Below are 22802 nucleotides of genomic sequence, written 5' to 3' on the forward strand. Positions count from 1 at the left end.
TCATTTTTTAGTCCATATTATACTGTCTAGTTTAGTATTTGAACTGGAGCTCAGTGAGTCAACTTTTCTCCTATAAAATGAAACTACTTTTTCAGAACCTGGTTTACACCTCTTTGACAACTTCCTTATTCTTCCCGGTTTTCACTAGTCCAAAAGAAAGGCAGTTCTACTCCAAAGCATTAACTTGGGGGGCTGACCTCCACATAAACGGTCGGTCTTGTCATTTCCAAACCAACAGCTTAAAATGCTCAAAGAAGTCTTTAGTGGTTTCACACATTCTGGGGAAAACTAGAAAACAAGCAGTAATTAAATAAAAACATAAGGGTATCCCAACCGGAAATTTCTACATATTCCACAATTATCCTCCAAATGGCAACTTAAAAAAAAAAAACTATGGTTATTCTGATTTAAAATGAATCTTTATTCACCAAGATCCTCAAACAGCTTATTAAATGTCTTTCCTCCACAAATAAAACTAACACTAGGATTTGTCAGAAGATCTGAATGAGTTATATCCCTTACATATGAACTCAGCTAAATCCAGTGTCTGGAATCTGTCCATCATGAAACTCAGGCCTGGCACATGACTCCTTTCTGTTACCCACTACTGTGTGTCCTTCATTTAAGCCTCCAGACCAGAGACCATATATGTGGTTAGTGCAACATAGCAGTCACTGTAATTCCACAAAAGAAAAATAAGTAATTTATTTTATGACATACTTATTTGGATGACTACTTACTGGTAATTAGCATTTCTATGTTTTTTTGTTTTTTTTTTAAAGGCAACCATTTTAAGTGACAATACGTATCAGGCTAGTAGAAAAAAGTTGAAACAAAGCCCTCTCTTTTGATCTCACAAAGTCATGCAGACAAGAGAAGGTATATCCGATTTGTTCCAATCAGGCTTCTTGGAATTATCAAAATTTCTTTTCTGGCAAAGATGAATTTGGCTCATCATAGAAAGAAGGTTCTTTGAAGGCTGCTGCTAAACTTGTTTCCCTTTGAAAAAGTAAATTTCAAGGCATGATAGTGCAAGAGGTAAGTTTTTGATTTCTAGAACATTTATAGACTAATTGTGCTTAGTCTCTAAATTCCAATTTATTTTAAAGAACAGAAACTACTTTGATAAGTTTTACTCTGCCTAAATTTACCAGTACATCCATGAATCGCACCAGAATTAGGACAATTTGATTATCTTAATGATTCTGTCGTGACACCTGCCACCGCGTCCGCAGGTGAGGCCCCAGGGATGTGCGGCCCCTCCAGGTTCTGTGCCCAAAGGCTCTCTGGGGAGCCCCAGGATCTGAGAAAGCAGTTCTCCCCCCAGAGTATGTCCTCAAAAAACTCTCTCAATAAGCGATTAAGAAAACAGTGCTAAGTAGAGAGTTTGTTTTGTTTAGTTAAATCTGGGAGGTCTGAGTGTTCCTGGAGCCCCCGTCGGGATGTGTCATGGGTCGAGAATCTCTTGACTGTGAGTATTCATTATTAGAGGGCTCTGTGGGGTCAATCAAATTTTCATAATCACTGTCATCTGATTCCTCAACACTGTCTCCAGCTGCTCTCTGGGAAGAAGGAAGGTCTGCTCCACTTCCAGGATACTTCAGTCCGGCACTGCTGGAAGCATAACTGGAGGAGCCCACAGCTTGAGGTCGAGGCATAAAGACACTAGTTTCCATGCGAGAATGGCTCAAAGTACTTTCCTGATTGTTTGGGTGAAAATCAGAATAAGGGGGAGGAGGATCAGAGGCCTCTGCATCTCCAAGTGAACTTCTACCTTCAGCTGCAAACCCAGAACAGGGCGTCCGAGGGCTGAACGCGGCTTCCAGACTTGCCGACGGCATCTGCCTGCTGCTTATCATTGCCTGCTGCAACCCTAGGTGAAAATTGGAAGAAAATTGTAACACTTTCCGTATTTTCCCCACTGTGCATCTCAATGCATTAAACAGTTCACCTGAATATTCTGGAAAATAGCCATCAAGCAGTGAAATTGATTATTACTATTAATTGTTTTATATTTGCATAGTACTTTATAATTTACAAAATATTTTTCTACACTTTCATTTATTTAAGCCTCAAAACTGCCTTCTGAAGCATTATTTGTCATTATTATTAACACTATTGTTTCCATTACGTAGGCAAAGAAACCAGAGTTCAAAAAGGGTGTGACTTCATGAAGGGAACAAGAAGAAGGGGCGGGATATTCAAAAGCGCAGGTCTTTTCACTCTAATCCCTGTGCTGTTTCCTTCACCTGCTGCTTTGCTGACTGTGCTCAAATGCTGTGGGGACAGAAGGACAAAATAAACACTCCTTACCATTCTTGGAAGTCATTTGAACGTGAGTTTTTTCCTTGGCAAACCTCACATCAAGAAACACACTTCTTTACAACTACCTGTCACAGTATATGCATACACCTCTTTTTTCCTTGGATGTTTAAAAGCCCTTTGCTAGGTCGCCAGTTTTTCCAGGTGCTAGGCCATAATTTTACCACATTTTTATGAATGCTCTGAAATAGTCCCATAGCTATGAGTCAACAGCCTTTAAGTGTTTTTAAAGTACATTTTCATAATCTTACAAAATTCAGAAAAGAAGAAGAAGAAATTAAAACCACCCACAATTCTACCACCCAGATGACACTGTTAGAATTTTGGTGAAAAGAGCACAAGATTTGGGGTTAAAAAACATAAACTTTAGGTATGAGGCCCCCGACTTCTTTCCTGAACTCCACTTTTATTATCCAGCCTTGTGTATGTGTTTTGTGTGTGTGTGTGTGTGTGTGTGTGTGTGTGTGTGTATTTTAAACTTATCTGAGATCATGTTTATACCATTTTATATTCTAGTGCTTTCACTTAAGATTATATATTGGACTTTACCCCATGTCATTAGAAAATTCACTTCAATGGTTGTACAATATCCCACCATATAGATACACCAAAATTCATTCAACTATTTTAATAGGTTGTTTCCAAGATTTTAGAATTATAAGGTTGTGATTAACATTCTCTAAAATGTTATTCTTGTGATAACATTTAGATTAGCATTCGAAATCCCTGTCTGCATTTCTTATTATTTCTAGAAAACCGTAACAGTAGAAATGAATATCATTTCCCAGAAATATAAATTACCTTTTAATTGGTTTGCAAATATTCTTATTAAATTGGAAAAGGTTAGCCAAGCCTTTCTCTCTTTTACACTTGATATTTTTAAAACTTTGATATTTATAAAACTTTATACGTTTTATCAAGTTTACTTACATGTGTTAAATCTGGTGGCATTGTAGCAAACCTGTCTGTTAAACCGTGCTTCATAGATTCTTGGGTCTAATTCTCATTCAACCAGCTGGTTCCTTAGCTTAATGGTATCTATTCACGCATAGCTACCAATGAACAGACATTTAAAGCCTTCATTGGGACCCCGACTATGAATCAAATATAAAGCTAAAAGAATTCTAAGTGGCGCCTTTCTGTGGCTGTAACAGGCAGGCCTGGGGTAATTTAAGAAACGTCACACCCACTGTAAGTGGGTCACAATAGTCAACATGTGCCCAAGTCTGCATTGATCACTTCTTAGGATTTATTCTAACTTGCTTCAGCCTTTCTACCATTGGTCTTCTTTTTCTTCCAGTTTCAGAGACTTGAGAAGAATACCATGAAAAAACAGTACTTCTTTTCTGGAAAAGCGTGAAGACAAGTGGATGCCCACTCCCAAACGGCCTAATTTAGAGCTTAATGAGTGTAGAAGGATTCATGTAGTTTATCGTATAATTTGATGTTTAAAACCAGACATTCCCCTGTTACTGAATGGTAAAATAGGAAACTCACTTCTTTCTTGTTCCTTTTCATTTTTCCTCTGAGTGATTTGTCTTCTTAATTTGTTCACTTCTGCCTGACACGATTCAACAACTCGCTCACTCTTTTCTACATCTGCACACACTGCCTGAGGGAAGAATGACAACAAGAGTGTTAGTTTCAGATCCAAGCATAGGCATTCCATCAATAGAGCACTGGTTAGGAATCCACCCTAGGAAAAGCCCAGGTGCCTGATCAACTGAAAAACAGCAGATACCTAAGGGAGACAAATCCATGAAGGTTCAGGAGACCAGTACTGTTCTCGTACACTGACTTGCTTTCTTAATTGTGTTCAGATGATTACACTATTTAGCTGATACATTCTTGAAAAATAAGGCTAAGATGGGAAAGATTTCTACTTTCCCGGGATTACTCATTTTTGACATGAAAAGAATTTTTGATACCAGTTTAAAGGACAAAAAAAAGATAAGACAGGAATGAGATGCTTTCAATTTTTATTTATAACCAATAATCACAAATCAGATCACATAAAAAGATTTAACAGAAACTACTTCTAATTAGGGAAAGCCAAAAAAGAACGTTGCAGAGTTAAGATTTAATAAAAGATAACTGTTTGACATTACATCTATGTAATTTAAGCATTCATACGTGATACAAATGTGATACTGGTGTTCTCAGAGCAGGCCTTATTCAATTGGCAATGAAATGTATCATAGCCACCTTGAAGTCCGTTAGGCAGTGCTGACAGCCTAAAAAGAGCATGGTCATGAATTCAGGACAAAACGCTGTTTTCATTGCACTTTCCTTCCATAGCAGAAATACCAGAAATTTCCGGAAAGCAGGCCGGTCACCAGTGAGGCTGTATAAGTTCCCTATACTGCTGGGTGTATCATGACCCGAATCAGGAACAACAACACTAGGAATTGCCTGTTGGATGCTTTCTTTCACCCCAAGGCTGAACCCAGGCGGCTTTCCTCCTTCACAGTGGCTACCTTTTTTCCTCCCTCTATTCCTCAGGGCCTTCTTCCCCAAAGTGAGGCTTTCTCTAGGCCTGGGAGGGCTTCCTCAGCTCCATCCACTACTTTCCGCCTTGTCTTCAAAGCCCTTTTTGTTCTCGAGGTGTAGAGAAGAACGTGGGAAAGTACTCTTAGCGCCTGGCTCAGTGTCTGGCTCGAAGGAGACATTTCCATACATACTGCCTGGGTGAATGACTAGGAATGAACAGACTTCCCTGTGACACCCCCTCTCGACCGAGGCACTGGGGGCAAAGTGAGTGAACCAGAAGGCAGGAAGCAGGGTGGCTTGTGGTGTAGTCTCTACTTCGCATACAACTGATGCAAGCGGTGTTCTTAGCAATCCTTCTTTAAACTCAGATACATTCCCCAGAAAAAACACTGTTATAAATGGGGTCACCCGTACTGAAAGTAGTGATATTTAACACTGAACTTGAGGCTCATACTGAGTGAGGCAGGCTTTGGAGGCTGCTGTGGGTAACTACTATCCACACCTGACGGGACTTTGGGAAAGTAAGTTCTGACTTGCAGACCACAATTCATCTGTCAGTTGGGAGATGACCAAAAATAAAAGTAGAATTAAAAGCACTTGGGCAATACAAATAAGATGAAAACTAGGAAAGCCATCAGTTACCTGCACTTTCTCCTGAAGTGCATTGTAAACCTGATAAATCGCCCTGATGTCTTTCATTACTCCATCCTTGTCAAAAAAGTCAGTACTGGAAGACAAAAAAGATGTCACAAAGTTATTATAACTGCTATAAACCTGAAAGGCATTTTCCTATCACTTCTACCTTCATCTGACACTTAAATGCTGCAACTCCAAGGTGACAATGTCTCAGCAATAATGCCCACACTACTAGAATTATAAGAGAGAGAGATAAAAGGACCCGCGTGACTAAGACAATTTAAAAAACAATAAAAAGCTATCCATTTTATAGTGACCACAGTTAGGTTTTAGAATGTCAGAAATATACTCTGTCCAAACTTTTATATCAATTACCAAAAAAAAAATTGTGGCAAATGATACATAAAAAAAGAAATGATAAAAGTAAACTATCTTTTCAATACGAATAAAATTTAGATCTATAGTAACGGTGGTCTAGAGAATGAGCTCACTGCATTTTTCAATATCAATTATGTCAAACGTGAGTTCACATTTCTCCATAAACCTTTTAGATATTAACAAAAGACAAGAAAGCACTTTCATTTGACCTTTCCACTTACCCATGTTCTTTAATAACTTTGGCATAACTTTGAGAAGTATTTGGCACTGAAGATACTTTATACTCTTGCTGGCTGGTGTTGCCGAGGTTGGGAATAGCAAGGGATATCCTTTGATTATACCTGTGGGGAAGATTGAGGGAGATCATGTTAAAAGCACCGCTCTGTTTGGAGAATGGGTTTTGGCAACAGGAGCCCAAGTCTGCATTGGCGAACTAACAGGCTTCACCTCCACAGACAACTCAAGGATGCATGAATTAGCAACTTTTGCCCTTCCCTGAAGGGAGAAACTCGACTGTAAACTCCCCGGGGGCAGAGGTCATGTCTCATACATCTTCTGCGCCCCCACAGTGATGACAGAGTGCTGAAAAGGTTGTAAATGTTCAAGAAATAGCTCCTAATCAATTAATTAATGAAATCTTGCAAATGGCTATTTAACAATTAATAATTATTTTCACTGATGTCGATTTAATGTATTCTAATACAAGTGAATTTCCGGAGGAAAACCTTTCTGTTGTTTACAACAGACACCACAGTCATAGGATTATTTTTTATTTTTGCTTTAACAAGTTCACAATGCAAAACCCTCATTAACCAGCAGGTGGATCAATTTTACAATTCTGTCTTTGAAATCTATGTTTTAAAATTACACTCAGACTTCCAGAGCCATAAAACTGTATTTCTACATAATGGATTATGGAGAAGCAAATGATGATTTCCAGATGTTCATTCCTTTAAGAATTTAGGCATAATTAACATGTTTTGCTTCTTGATTCAAAAACAATTTTAATTTATACAACTGACAGGAAAATACCTTCTCTAAGTACAAAGAAAACTAGCGAAAAGAGAATTATAAAAGGTTTTCTTTAAAGATGCTATAAAATGCACATTTTCAGAGTCGTAAATCTCAGTTTCTTGTACGAGCATCTTTGCTATTTACGTGAAGCCAGGGGGAACGCTTCCTTTACCTTCGATTTGGTCTAAAGAGAACGTATTCTAAAGCATGAGTGGAGTTGTTGGCGGTGGAGATGAAGCTGAAGAGCAGGAAGACGAGGTCCGGCGCCCCGAGGACGCGGGTGAGCTGCTTGTGGAGAACCTGCTCTCTGTATGACATTTGCTGCTGCGTGTTTCTCCGGAATCTGTACCACCCAATAACTTTCTGCAGAAAAGAAGTGTGAAAAGTTACATGAAGTCTTACCAGTTTAGTTCTGGAGGTGGCCAGACACTTGTACACAAATACCACAGCAGCTTTCTGAGCCATAGCTCAAAACTGGAAACAACCCACCACCCAGCAACAGGTGACTGAGTAAGTAAGCAGTGCTGTAGACACACACTGCACTCCTACTCAGCCATAAACAGGAACTACTGCTACAAACAACACAGATGAATTCCAAAATAAATATGCTGAGGGAAAAAGCTAGGCAAAAAAAAAGAAGTGTGTGTGTGTGTGTGTGTGTGTGTGTGTATAAATAATAGAATTCTATTCATGTAAAATTCTAGAAAACAAAAACTAATCTATCATGACATAAAGCAGATCGAGCAGTCCAGTGCTTGACTGGGGAGGGGGAGAAGGAGGGATTCAAAACGGGCCCAAGGAGACTGCAGTGATCGACATGGTCGGTTTCACGGGTATGTATTAAAACTTCTCCAAGTGTATACTGTAAATATGTGCAGTTCATGGTATAGCAATTATACTTCAGTACAATCATTTGCAAAGTTTAGCTTTGTCAGTTCTAACTACAGCTTAATTAAGCTGGCTAAGTGAATGAAACTGATATGTTCTCTGAAAGAACAGTTCTCATAATGTGGTCTGTGGGCCATCTGGAAGACAGATGACCTAAGACACATCTGGGAGCTTGCAAAAATGCTCCCGGGCCCCACCCAAACCTGCAGAATCAGAACCTCTGCGGGTACAGCCAGGAATCTGAATTTAAGATAAGTTCCTTAAGGTTTTTTTCTTGTGCATACTAAAGTTTGGAAATCCCTGTTGTAGAGCAAATTATCTTAATTCTTTATTAGAAGGATAATCTTACATAGCTTCTTTCTTTGAAATATACTCTGAGTGAAAATTCTGTTTTAAGAAGTAAAGGTAGTTTAAAATTGTTCGTGTCGTATTGAAATTAACTGTAAATTTAGATTATGTTTTGGCACTTTCATGTAGGAAGGAAGTGAATCCGCCTTTGCTGAGCCCCTGTGCCAAGCCCCCAGTTAACGTTGTCACAAGTATTTTCACTAATGCTCACACTCACCCTGGGATGTGAGTAACGTTTTCTCCACTGAGTTCAGATCACTGCAGGGAACTCCAGGGAACAAAGAAATAGTGCCTGCCCTCAGGAGGACTACTGAACATAAATGCATGACTTCCAAGAATGGTCAAGCAATTAATTATGATGGTCTTGAAATAAAAAGAAAACCCAAGCATTTCTGACAGTATAAATCTTTTAAAAGAGATGTCTGTCCAAAGTCACAGAGCTAATGAGTGACAGCCAAGATCTAGAACCTGTCTTTTTCCACTGTACATTAACGTTAAAATTCCACATTAGTCACACAATGGTGGTCATAAAAAGTGAAAAGTAGTTTTTCTTGGAAAAAAAAAGGGTAAGAAAAACTATCAACTGCCTGGAGCTATCGTTGTCTAAGAACATGGCATGTTAAGCTCGAAGTCTCAGCTCTCTGCATAGAACGCTGGACTCGCGCCTCTGCTGGACGGGACGAGTCTCACACGCTCTCTCCATCCTTCGTAAGACCTGAGCTGCCTGGGCACACTGGCTGTTCTCACGAGTCACTCACTGATAAACAGACTCTGGTAGGTGGCTACCGGACGAGTATGCTTTTTACTTCTGCTGATTCTAATTGTCTGGATCTATTTGTATTTTCTGAGAAGCGGGGAACCTTATCAACGTATTTTGGGTATCAACTGGTAGTAATCAACTTATTCATCTGATATTTGCTAGAAAGCATGCTCCCATCATTCCGATCAATGGAAGATAAGATGCTTGGCCATGATGAAGAATTTCCCTAAAACCTCTCTGCTGAAGTTTCACAAACAGTCTTTCACGAAGACAGTCCTCCTTACTCTCTAAGCTAGGCATTCACTTACATTTGTCATTGTTAGGTTGTGTCTTGGGCCTTAGGATGATATTAAGATGGCAGTTATATTTATCATTATCTATTTCAAAGCAGATGCTTCCAGAAGGCATAAAACCTCCTGTCACTTGCTTTTTCGGCCTTAGCCCCAACCTGAGGCTTCTGGAAACTTCGTACACAATGTGGACTCCGCCAGAGCAGTAACTCAGCAGGCAACCACGTTGCACCTACTGGGAGTTTCATACCCAAAACATTAGCCTCTGTGTGAAGCCTGACATATATTTTTAATGTTTTAACAATGTTGTAGCTTCTCTATTTGAGAGCCATACTTTCTTAGTAAACATGTTTCTACATATTTTATGTTAAATGCTATTGTGACAAAAATGCTTATTAGCTTGTGTTTTCCAATGGATAATTCTAGGAGTCAGAGAACTTTCTAAATTACTATGTATTTGTTTTATGAGTTCAACTTATTAATAATTTTCATTCAATTCCTAGAATTTTATATTAAATATTAGATTTGAAGCCTGCCTAGCAAAGAGTTAATTTTTTAAAAGTTCCCATCATCACTTTCTTCAAGAGTTGAGAGTAATAAAATATTTCCTGTATATCAGGTCCTGTTTAAAGTATACATATACTTAAGCCTAACATTTCCAACGTAGTAATACAATAACTCTTTTGAGGTGAAGATACAATTTTGTACCATTCCTAGGGGAAAAACCCTAACTAGAATCAACTATAATGCTTTTCAGTCATTTAAATATTATATATCATCTTTGCTTTTGTGCTGAAAATTTGGAATGCTGAAAAAAATCTTCAAAGAGTTTATATTATGTATAAGATGCCACAAGAAATAGAATGAAACATAAAATATAGTTCCTGCCCTTAACAAATACCATGGAAAAGAAAACATAATTTCCAAATAAATTGAAAAAACAAACTGATATCTTTAATTGCAAAGGAAAATATCAATATTTGTTTTAGCACAAAGATCTATAAAATCAAAACTGAAGATCAACTTTTAACTTTTGAGACTTTCGGCCCCAGGAAAAGGAAAGTTAGCTCCAGATAACAACCTATGATTGGTCTCCTATGTCTCAAAACAGCAAATCCTCTTTTAAATCACCAAAATGAATTTGCGAATGTGTCCCTATTCTACTACTGGAAAAGCTACATTGTAGTTTACATAGCGGAGTCCTTTTTTTCTGTTTCTTTTCAATTATAAAATACAGTTAAAACCAAAACAAAACATCAAATCAAGTCTCTTCATCAGCAGTGCTCCCCTCCCAAAGTACCCACTTGTCAGTTTGGTTGGCTTCCTTCCAGATCTTTTTTTGTACATTTAAACACTCATTCAGATTTTTTTTTTATGTAAAATAGGCCCAAATTATAATATTTCTGTTTTCATTTAACATTAATTTAGAGCTCTTTCTATGTCATTACATGAGAACCTTTCTTATTCTTTGTAATGATGGCTTCATATCCCATAGTATGGAAGTACCACCGTAATTTACTTCATCATTCCCTCCTGGTGGACATTTAGATTGCTTTCAAGAGTCTCACCATTAAGCAAAGATGTCCGTCTACACGGGATTAAGAGGCTGAACTGCTGGGTTTAAGCCTTGACTCCTTACTTGCTGGTGACCTTAACCTGAGTTGCCTCAACTGTAAAATGGGATGACAGTAACAGCAATTTACCTCATAGGGCTGTTGCAAGGATTAATGTGTCAGTACCTGGAAAGCACTTAAAACATGTCCTGGCACAGTCTTAAGTGGTCAATAATGCCAGTTTTTCATGTCTTTGTGCCTAGATGCCATTATTTACTTGGGCCAGATTCCTAGACGTGGCGTTACATATTTAGAATTCTGTCACTGCAAAACTCTCCTTCTAAATGTCTGTATCAACTTACATTCCCACCAACTACGGCTTACCCATTTCCCGCAGCCTTGCCAACGCTGGATATTAACAATCCTTTGAAGTTTTGCCAATCCGGTGGGCAAAATAATAGAGTCACATTGTTTTAATTTGCACTTGCAAGGTTAAACATCTTTTCATTTGTTTCTTGGCCATTTGTGGATTTCATTTTTCTTTTGTGAATTTCCTCTTGATGGTCTTTATTCATTTGTGTCACTTTACATTTTTTCATCTATTTTTAAAAAATACTTCCTGGTACTTTTAATATGTAGTGAGTGCTCTACAAAACTGTGCTCCAATAAGAACTTTCATGGAACAAATTTTAGCTTATAAAGTATAATAAAGATTCATTATCTAAAATATGAAAATAAATGGAATGAGGAGGTAAGGCAGTGGCTGGGAGAGGAAGGACAGATTGCTGAGAGTCTGGAACGTATGCTCTTGGGCAAGTCGCTGAAAATAAGAGAGCCAAGCCATGATGCCTGCGGCTGCTCTAACTCCCTGTCCCAGGTGGGCAGACAACTGGGTCAGATTCTGCCACGCTGAGCACCGCCTGAGCTTGTTCTCATCCACAAAGCCATGTGTTCTTTCTTCTGACCTGTCTGCTATAGCTGCATTCTGCCTGTCACCTTACCTGCTCTTCTTTCTGCTTTGACACCCAACAGGGGTACAGAGACTAAGACTGTCCCGATCACTGCATTCAGCCTCCCGATCCCCTTTCTTCTGACACCTCAGGGACCAAGTCCCACACTGCACAGATGGTTTCTATCCACAGGTCATCTCGGAAAAGCTTTTTTATAACATGTGCTTCTAAACAATGGCATTTTGTTTTCTGTTTGACAAGTTCAAAACTTTTATTGGTTCTTTTTTTCCTCAAGTGATGGCTGAATAACCAATCTATTTTTCGGGAATTTATGTACCAGGGTAGAAATTGTAATATAATTATTTCATGTGTATTAAATATCTAAAATATTATTTTTTAAATTACAAAGCAGAAAGACAGAACCACCCAGAGTCAACTCAACTATTGTTAGGTTTCAGATTATAGTTCCTTTCTATTTATTCTTCTGATGTTTCCATAATGGAATCATACTATAAATATATAATTTTTTTTCTATTGATATATTGTAAACATTGTCTGATGCCTGCAATTTATCTTTAAAATCTACTCAAGGTAACAGAACTCTCATACATTAACATCAAATTGCATTGTTCCATCTACATTTCTTTCTGGTTTTAAGCTTGGGTGACGAGATAAGGAGCAATTTCCAAAGCAGAACATACCTTTCTCCGATCTTTAAGAATCCTGTCCAAACTCTCTTCGTTAACTTTGCTGGCATAGTCATAAAAACTGGGTTTTTTTAAAAAGAGAAAAGAGTATTGTATTAAGATCACATGGTATTGTGACGTGGATATACTAGCTACATGTGTCTATGGGTCATCTAACCCTAAAAGTTGGTGATAAAGATATAATTGCTTGTCTTCAATAGGTATATAAAGAGAAACCAATCTAAATGCTTTACTGATAGGGGGTATCTGAAGCATCAAAGAACACTCAAGAGACTGTTACATTCAAAGCCTATTACTTCCACATGTGGGAGGCGCTGATAACAAGTAATTACAAAATACGTGGTTTCAAATGTGACATGTTTCCTTGTTTCTAAGTATCAATTACTTGGGGGGGGAAGGGATAAAAGAACACAGGAGCTCATTTTCTGAGAGATGAAGAAGGGAGATGAACATTTGTTGAATGCTTAACAAGAGACCAAGAGGCATGTTTTCTCATGTGACTTCACTTCCTTCTTGCCTCAATGCTGGGAGGTATTCGTTCAGCCTGACAAGTCAACACGTTTTATTCCCATTTTTGTAGGTAAAGACACTGGCCCAAATCATAGAGCTGGTAGATGGAAGAGTTGAAGCCAGGTCTGGTTAGCTTCACATCTAACGCACTCATGCCTGAAATAAACCAAGCTAAGTAGGAGCCTGTGGTGAGCAATCCAGGCCTAACGGTGTGTGGGCTTTTCTACCACGGGTCTCGGTTTTAGGAATGCCACCGCAGCTCCCCTCCTCGCACCATCACAAGCCCAGGCATTATAAGGCAGTTCGCAGTAAAAGCATTCATTCGGGAGTGAGGAAATACCACCTCCAGCTCAGTTCTGCTTCTCACTGTATGATCTTGAGCAAGTGTCAAGCTATCTGACTTCCATTTCCTTTTTGCAAACTAAAGGGTTTGGAATAGACCGATGTTTCTTTCAGCTCTAAGAATTATGAGTGTAGGATTTAAGCTTAGTTAGATTCTCATTCTGGTGGGACTTTGCTGACAGTGTTGTAAGGAATCCCTGAGAAGTACAAAGCAGGGCACACTTAGCAAATCTGGATAATCAGGGCCGAGCTGGACACTGTCAAGGGCCAGAGGCACTGTGGGAACCAGGGCCTGAGTCATTTCATATGCTCTGAGTCTTCTCAAATGAACCGCGGGTCGCTTGTCCTCCCATTCCTCTTTCATTTCTGTGTAAATCTAAGAGATGAGGTTCTCGGCTACTCTGAGGCTTCGCCCACGGATAGCCATCTGCCATGATTCCAATCCTCTGAAATCATGAGAAGGTTGGAGTGTATGTGTGTCGGGGGGTGAACCTGACATATGTCCCCAGGGGCTTGTGGGTGCAAGGGGGCTGGGTGTTTGGGCCAGTTGAGTATGGGAGAGTGGTCAGGGTGAAGGCCGCAGGCAATACACAGCAGGAACAGCCAAGCGCAAGGAGTTGGCAGGTGTCTAAAGAAGGAAGTGTTGACCAGGAACGCTGAACTGAACTAGTGTGGGCAGCAATGCAAGGAAAGCACTGCCCTGGCTTCTGGGAAGGCAGAAGAATAGGGCGCAGAAAGTTCTAAGACACAGTGAGTTAACATCAGCAGACCAGCCATCAGGTAGTATTTGGAGCTAAGAATGAAGGCAGAGGCCTGGGTGGTAGTTTGGGGAGCAGAACTCCTGTGTGTGGAAATACTGGCCTTTCTCTCCCTCACCTTCACCCCTCCACATGTGTCTGTCATTTGCTTTCTCTCTTCTGAATGTCTCTCCTCCCCGTTTTTTCTTTCTGTCCTTTAGTTGGTCATAATATGCAACTGGTGTATATCAACTTAAATAAACACAGGAAAAAAGTTTTATTTTTTTCTTTCCTTACATTTTAAAGTTAAATACTGACCATTTTTTATTTCTCTCTAAAACACCTGTAAATTATTTCATCTACATGTACTTCCTTCTCCGTGAAGAGCCCTTGCTGGGGAGGCTGCTAGGTAGGCAGCTTCCATTCTAAATCCAGGTACGCGAGGCTCCCACCTCCCCTTCCTCACCTAACACACCGACACACACCTCAGGCACTCAGTGAATAAGTGAGTTTGGATATCCTCAGTTGTATTTGTGACTTCACAGCCATAATCAGCTACCGGCCTAAATCCACTAGTTTTTAATCAATTCATATTTTAATAAGAACTAAAAGCAATAAAGAAGGATATGACTTACCTAAAAAGTTTTGAACAAGGCTGATGGTTATGGATTTCTGTAATTAGAAAGAGAAAATACATCTTACTTAACTCATGTAAAATACAGGCAATTATGAAATAGCCTAGGAATTTTTTTTAGCTAAAATCTCAGGCAATAAAATGATAGCTTTTGTCTCCCAAATAGGTGCTGTGTGTACACTAGTGAAGGCAGTGTGTCTTCTTAACATTTCAACTCAGGGAAACATTCTCAGAACAAAGAAAACTGGAGAACGAAAGTTCTGCTTCCATTTGTCCCTGGATGATGAGCATGCATCTGAAAACTTTTACCCAGGAACATGCAGCTATTGAGCCCTTACTCAATCCTCCTTATTTACACAAGGCACATGAGGAAAAGGTAACCATTGACCGGAAGCATTTCATCAAGGTGCATAAAGGCTGTGAGGACAGCTTCGGGGGAGGAGGGCCTTGACCATCCTTCCATCAATAACCCAGCAACGACTCATGACAACTTGGACCAGGTGTTTTGAAGGGGAACGGAGGAAACTCTGGAAGTCTATTAACCCTTTCAAAGATGGCCAGCACCAAGAGAAACTGTTATTTATAAGGCAGACCCTAACGGCTTCTGAAAAGATTGCTGTGATTAACCAGAGTGAATAATTTCTCCAACCTCACCAGGGGGCTTAGGGTCTGGGCTGCTTTATAAGACCATGAGACTAATTAACCATTCAGTTCTATTAATAACATTCTCCTGGACAAAAACTCATTACCTGCTGTTTAAACTGTCACAGCCCAGAGTTACAGGCTGCGATCTTAACTCAATTAAAAGTAAACCACAGCCCTAAAAGACATGGGGCGCTTAGTGTCTGTACTGCTAGTAATGTTGCCAAAACATACACACAGATACAATACTTCCACAGGAAAGAAAAGTTCATTTGCCTAGAATGGCTGTTGACATAGTGATACAAATAAGAAAACCTCGAGGGGGAAACATCTAGAAACATTTCCTTCTTTCATCACCAAAAATGATACAGTATACCTTCATAAGCTATTTCAGATACTTTTAGCTATTACAATGTAGAACATCTGTAGCAAAATCACTACCTAAAGTTCAGGGAAAAGAAAGAAAGGGCATCATCTACTTTAAAGGAAAGAATCTTGTGTTTAAGACAATCCCTAGAGTAAATTCTGAACTCTGAATACACCTCCTGTCATCAATCCACCCCAGCAGACTTCCCTCGTGATTTACAACCTGGATTAGAAGCACACTAACGATATGCTCTGGGTAGCATGTGGTGTTTCCTAAAGAAGTGAAAGCCTTCTCGCACAAGATATTTTGCAGTGTCTAACTAAGCGCATCATGGAGAAACAACGTGATGGTCTCAGAACGAAGTTGGCGGGCGCATCGGCTGACAGGTGTCCCTCTGGTAGGAGGCAGAGGCACAGGCAGCCTTGCCGGGGACCCCAGAGTTGCCCACGCCCCCAGAGCTCACCCACATGGTCGATTCCTCTTCATGTATGTGTGGCGCCTCTATACACATGTCTTTACAAAGCCCCACCGGGAGGGGCTGCTGTTCTTGCTCATCTGATCTCTGTTTCTCCTCCTGCTGGGTGAGCTGAGCAGCTCCTCTCCTTCCTCCTTCTATTCTTCCGAGTAACTGCCACCTCATTAACTAAGGCAAATCTCCTGGTGTCTCCTTCCTAGAACTAAGGGTGGCGGCTCTGATTCTAGGAGTTAGCACTACTTTTTAAATTAACATGTAAAAAATAATAATGAAAATAAATAAATAAATAAAAAATAAAATTAACATGTATTCAAAACACTATGCAAACACTTTGTGTCCAAAACGTGATATTCTACACAAATTCCTCCTTATTGTATAGAGTCAGATAAAGGTGCCTGCGCATGGATTCAAATATTTTTTCAAAAAATAATACATTTGATCCATTTATTTTACTTAAAACATCTTATTCTGGAAGTTAAGCTAGGCCAGAAAATGTCTTCCCACTACAGGTATGGAATACTACTCATGGCACTTTACCTAATGCTTGGCCTTTTAATCCAGGTTTTCCAGAGTCCCTGGTCTACATTTTCTAATATGGATTTAAAAATTTTTTTAATTATAGTTGACATACTTGAAAACCCAAGTGCAAACAATAACTGCACAGATGTCCAACACAACCCAATTCCCTATTTTAGAATTTTAAAGAGATAAGCAAAACAAAAAACAAAACCTCAATGAGAGAACAGCTCAAGGAGAGAATTCAGTCTCTTGTTTTCTCCCAAGCCGAACCCCATGTCAGTCCTCACCCTGGCCCCCCAGTTGATATACCAGGAGGCCATCAGAACAGGCTTGAAGGTGACGACTTGGCCCCAACATGAGCTGGCCTTCTAGCAGTATTTCCAACCACTCTCCTTCACACAAACTGTATTTTAGTCACAGAAATAGGCCAGATCTCCTGGAAGTTTTCTGCACTCCTGGCTGTGTTCCTCTGAATGGACCACCCACTGGCCCTGAGTAGTTCACCTCCTTCGTGACGTCTTTACTGATTTCACCCACTAGCAACTTCCCCCCAACCCCCCAACATATGGGATTTCCTTCATCCCTTTCTTATAGCACTCATCTTGCACTGTCTGGTATGTGTGGACACTCGTCTTATCCTCCCCACACTCCTGGAAGGAACGGATGTGTCTGGATATCATTCCTCTCTTTGCTTAGCACCTGCCTCACACTTCAACCAATGTTGGCTGCATACATGAATAAAATGTTCCTTGCTTTGTTCTGAGTATCACGATGTGCTGTTTGCTGATATGCTCAAGGTGAAGCTGAAAGGACTATGATCCCTATTTGTGAAAAGGAGACTAATCCAAGGAGAGTAACTGCATCTATAAATACTCCTTCATCTTCCCCAACGATCTCCCCCAAACTGACTGAGTTATTCCTCAGATGGCTGTAGAGACTTAGCAAGTATCTCATGCAAATAAGTGTGAACATCTTTGCCGGATCCCTCCAGGAAGGACCAGCATAACACATCCTTTCATTATAGTGGGAGGTGATGGTGGCAATGGGGACAGCCTACTTTGCAAACTTGACTTACACAGTGGTTCTGAAGCGACCGTCAAGTACAACAGCACATAGCAACTCAGTAAAAGTCAGATCACTTAGTGGGTAAGGGAGAGCTTTACAGCTATGCACGATGCTTTTACACTGACTTATAAAAACATTTCATGTCATTTGTTAGTGCAAATAATTTGCATTGTGATTTTAGTGGTTTTCTACATACTCTTCTAATCTTTTAGATTGAAATCAGTTAAGGGTCAAAGAACAAACAAACAGTAGATATACAAAAAGAGTATTTCTAAGGTCAGCGATACACTTACCAATTACTTGCAGAAATTCTGTGTTGCTGATTTGTGAGTCACTGATGCTAAAGGTTTCCTCTTGTCTTACCTCTCCCAGCAAAAATCCTTCCTAAAAGTAATAAAAGAGAATAGTTGCACATGAAAAATAAAGATGATTTTCACTGGAATTAAGAGGAATTGAGGATATTATAATTTTATAATAATTTTAACAATAATCCAAATAAGCTTGCTATGTGAACTACTACTCTATAAACCAACAAGTAAGACTAAAGCAATCTGAGATCTATCTATTAACTGGATTGTTTGAAAAAAGGATTCCATACAAGATGAAATATTATTTGAATCCCTTCAAGTCTTCCCTGTTTTTTTTTTTTTTAAGTAAAAATGAGTGGAGCGAATTCATCACCTAAGTGAGACTAAGTCTAATAACCAATGTCAGAAAAGCTCAGAAAGCAGAAAGCAGAATATTCCAAGCTTGTTTTCTTGAAACAGCATACAATTTATTTCATTGTTTTAAAAACACTGCTAATGATAAAAGGATAAAGAAGTTAATGATGTACAACTAATTGCTCTTGTATAGGATAGAGTGGGAAATTAGGATCTCAATAAATACATTCCTATCACTCACATGAAAACCTTTCTTTACTAACTGGAGAGGTTAGTTTATTTGCACCTTTGGACAACACACGCCACCACAATCAATTCTGGATTACTCAGCATCTAACCCCCTATTTCAGTACTTGCTGTCATGTTCAGCACAAGCAGCTGGAGGACATTGACCCTAAATGTCAAAATAACTTCCCTGTAGCGGGTAAACAGATAGTTTGTTCTGGAACCTCTGTCCCCAGATACCCACATGGCTTACTCCTTCCCTCCATTAGGCTCTTTACTCAAATGGCACCTTATCAGAGAGGCCCTCCCTGGCCAGAGTAACAGAAACCGCATGTGCCTGGCAGTCTGCCCCTTTACTCTGCATTCTTTTTCTTCTGAGTCTTCTCACATATTTATATGAAGAAATAAATGCCTATCCTCCACTAAAATAAATGTAAGCTCCATGAGAGCACGAACTTTGTGCCTAACACATAGTAGGTGTTCCATAAATACTCGCTGAATAAATTTGTTAAAACAACGCACTGTACCATACACCTTCCTGTTCTAAGTTGATCTTTTAAATCAATTAAAGAAGGTTCCTAGTTTAAGAATACTCCCAGTTGGAATAAGAAATCTGAGGAGGTGAGGAAGGAGAGATGCTTTATAGCACAGCTTTTGTATTGGATTAGGGGGGTGGAGTGTCCTAAAATCCCAAATCATCACGTACAGGGCATTTTGCAAACTTGAGTAATATAGAGACACACTCAGAAAAAAATTCTCTCATAACTGAAGGATTGCCTAGGACTTGAGAAACATTGACTAAGGAAGCTTGTTTTATCTTATGAAAGTTGTTTCAGTTACAAGTTCTCACTACAAAAGAGAAACTTTGTAACAGGTTAAAAAATGTTTTTTAATCAAAGTGGAAAAAAATTAAAATTCCTACAGAAGTTTAGATCTTAAGAACATATCTACAGATTCCTATTGTCCAATCTAGAGTTGCCGGATTTAGCAGATAAAAATAGTTAAATCTGTATTTCAGACAAACAAGTAATTTTTATGTAATATTTGGGATATACTTATACTAAAAATTTATTTATCTGAAATTCAAATTTAATTGGGTGCCCTATATATTATCTGGCAGCTCTACTGCAGTCCTCGGTTTGAAAAAGTGAACAGTGACATCAAGACATTCTAAAGCCAAGTATAAAATGAATGCTTATTTATATCTACTGTTCTGGGATTGTTTGTTACTTTATAGCAAGAGTAGGCAAACTATAGTGTGTGGGCTAAATTCACTCTAATGCCTGTTATTGTACAGCCCACAAGCTAAGCTTCCTACACTTTAAATGGTTGAGAAAAAATTAAAATCGGAATAGTATTTCATGATGTGAAAATTATATGAAATTCAAATTTCAATGTGCCTAAATAAAGTTTGTTGGAAACAATCACCCTAATTTACTTATTGTCTACGGTGGTTTTCTCCCTACAACAGCAGAGTTGAGTAGCTACAACAGAGAGCGCATGGCTCCCAAAGCCTAAAATACTTACTATGTGGCCCTTGATAGAAAAAGTTTGCTAACTCCAACTCTATTAAACTAATATCTTGCCTGGACAAAACCAGAATGTACTGCAAAAGCAAGTTCTTGGTTCTTCAATTTTAAAATACATAAAAGTGAAATTACTTTAAAGTATTCTACACATATAATTGTAGCAAGGTTAATATAAACAGGCATGGTAACATACAATGCAGACTATTGTCATTGGTGAAAGTTTCCATGAAGTCTAGCAGCATACCTGCCGCAGTGTAGATATTAAAGAGATAGCTCTTGAATTCAATTAATAACAATCTAAGTAACATGGCTATCTCACTGCGATTTCTGGAAAAACTATCCACTTTTCAACAGGTAGCTGCTTATTTTTAAAATAATCTTGCCTTACACATAAACTGTGATATCAGGTTAGGCATTCCAAAAACTAGAGCGGTTAAGAAGCATTCTTTAAGCCAGATTTAATACTTCCACGGACACTGGGAGTATCACAAGCCACCTCTATATGGAACTTTGTCACATTATTAAATGGCTGGCTGCAGCATCAAGGGCCTTCGTGTCCAGGGACAGGAGCGACCCGTATTGTGTGTATTCTTATCATTCATCTCTAACATGAAAGGCACATTAACTTAATGCCATCGAATTTACTCACGGAATCCCCTCCCTATGAAATAAGTGTGTTTTTTTAATTAATGGAAGCTCAGATTGCTAACAGCAAACCCAATCCAGTTCCTTCTTCTGCATTTTGCTTTGTAACGCCAACCACAAAACCCTCCACACTTGTTTACTGAACGTGAATAATTCACCATTAGCATCACTTAAAAGAGCCCCCCAAGTTGGTGGGCAAATCAATCACGTGTTTACAGATTTTAAAAACCATCTGGTTTCACAAGTACTTTCCACTGAGAGGCGAGGGGCAGCAAAGACAATCCGCAAAGTAAGGACATGGCAGCAGCAGGCTGCGCCCCTGTGTGGGCTCCGGCGCCGTGTTTGCATCACACACGCAGGCCTGTCACTTCCCTATGTCCCTGCGACTTAGTGCCGTGGTCCTAGGACATTCGCCGAGGAACTAACGACACAACTTCAAGGCAAGCAGACGCTACGCCTAACGCTCCCGTTTCGTCTCCATTTTCCATCGAGGTGAAGAAAACACCATCGTATCTAACAAGTGCGAACGACGACAGCACGGTTCCCCGCGTCGCGCCCCACGACAAGCGGTGCGGCGGGCGGGCGGGCGCCCCTCGCGAGTCGGGGAGCCTGACACCCAGGGAGGGGCAGGCGCTCGGCGCCACCGAGCGACTCCTGACCCTGCCGGCGCCGCCCCGGGCGGCTCTGCTAAGCGGACACTGCTGTCCCAGGGCGGCCGGGCGGCGGAAGGCACCGAGCGAGGGGGCCCAGCCCGGGGCCGGAGGAGTCCCGAGCAGCAGGAGCTCGCCGGGGGCAGGAGCAGCCCGGGTCACCAGCTCCTCGGGCCGGCCAGGGAGCCCGGGGGGTGGGGGAAGCGAGCCGCGAGTGGTCCCGGCTTGGCCCGAGACGGAGGCTGGAGGCCCCAGCAGCCGCGGCGCGGGACCCGGCACCTACGTGGTCGGCGTTGCTGTTGGCGCTGTGGAAACACACAGCGCTGAAGGTGTAGCCCGAAATGGAAGCCGCCATGATGGAAATCTCCAACTCCCCCATCATGCCCCGCGGAGGGCACACGGCCTTCCGGCGGGCCCCGCCCCTTGGCATCCTGGGAAATGAAGTCTTCGGCGGGCGAGGCCCGGTGGCCGCAGCGCCTGGGAACCAGGGCTGAGAAGGGCAGGTTTACGCGATCAGAACTATTAGTGGTAAAGGCGAGCATTTGCCGCACTCGATTGAGGATGATTCCGGCAATTGTGCCGTTTTGGGTTTGATACAGAAGTAAGATGATCTCCAGTTCCACATGACCGCTCTGGCTGCAATGTCAAGACCACAGGGCCAGGGGACAGACACGGCCGCAGTACAGTAGCCCCGACGCTGCATGTCGGTGGCTTGGGCGTGCTTCGAACTGAAATGGTGTAGCAGTAAAGGGAGTAAGCAATTGGATTCTGGGTACAAAAGAACACAAATGTAATGAAAACTAACGGAAAGAGGATAAAAACATAAGTAATACATAAAAGTGGAAATAAACTATAACAACGTTAGGAAACGCAGGGGACGAATTAAACTTTCTAATCATCATCCTTCAATTATTCAGTCTTTCTGGCTCAAAACTGGGCTCTTGATCTCCCACAAAACTCCTTCTACCACACTCTTTCCAAGCTCAGCAAACAGCACTGTTTTCTGACAGTTGCCGAGGACAACCTTGGAATCCTTCTTGACACCCGTCCTTGGTTAGCAGTCTTCAAAATATACCAAATCCTCAGAAGCTGCTGCAATGGCCCCAGTGAGCTGTGAGCCTGCGTGACCCAAAGGAAGGTAGAGTGGTGGCGAGGGGATTGAAAAACGCCCCTGGGCCAGGAGACCAGAGGAGAGCAGGAGGAGCTGTGCAGGGAGAGTGAGGGGAGGACAGGATGATGCTGTGCCTTGGGTGTCTATGGGACCGTCAGAGGCCACCTGAATATAGAACACGGGGAAGAGAGGGTTGGGAAGTGCGGGGCTGAGGGAGAAGGATGTGCAAGACAGTCGGTTTTGAACAGATTCAAGTTAGTGTAACGAGGAACATCTAGGCATCTGCAGTAGAAGTGTGGAGCTGAGGGTAGAGGGTGGAATTGGAAGTTACTAATAAGAACGACAACTAACAT

At 40.7% G+C, this 22802-nt stretch overlaps 1 protein-coding gene across 1 annotated transcript; it reads right to left on the reverse strand.

Moving 5' to 3' along the window:
* Positions 1-397: 397 nt before the first annotated feature.
* ABRAXAS2 (abraxas 2, BRISC complex subunit) lies at positions 398-21741 on the reverse strand. The gene is made up of 9 exons (XM_081074255.1): positions 21622-21741; positions 17921-18011; positions 14561-14597; positions 12331-12397; positions 7013-7203; positions 6048-6167; positions 5455-5539; positions 3820-3934; positions 398-1873 (listed from the first exon to the last, which is right to left on the reverse strand). The coding sequence occupies exons 1-9, from the start codon at positions 21718-21720 to the stop codon at positions 1401-1403; spliced, it is 1278 nt and encodes a 425-aa protein (XP_080930381.1). The 5' UTR covers positions 21721-21741; the 3' UTR covers positions 398-1400.
* Positions 21742-22802: the final 1061 nt, after the last annotated feature.

Source organism: Rhinolophus hipposideros (genome assembly GCF_964194185.1).
Source record: "Rhinolophus hipposideros genome assembly, chromosome: 15".
Classification (NCBI taxonomy): domain Eukaryota; kingdom Metazoa; phylum Chordata; class Mammalia; order Chiroptera; family Rhinolophidae; genus Rhinolophus; species Rhinolophus hipposideros.

Excerpts from the sequence above, each read along its gene's own strand:
- ABRAXAS2 (XM_081074255.1), bottom strand. The coding sequence starts at position 21,720 with ATGATGGGGGAGTTGGAGATTTCCATCATGGCGGCTTCCATTTCGGGC. Across the intron at positions 14,598-17,920 it reads AGAATTTCTGCAAGTAATTG|AAATCCATAACCATCAGCCT; the intron begins GTAAGTGTATCG and ends TTCTAATTACAG. Across the intron at positions 1,874-3,819 it reads TGAAAAGGAACAAGAAAGAA|GGTTGCAGCAGGCAATGATA; the intron begins GTGAGTTTCCTA and ends ATTTTCACCTAG.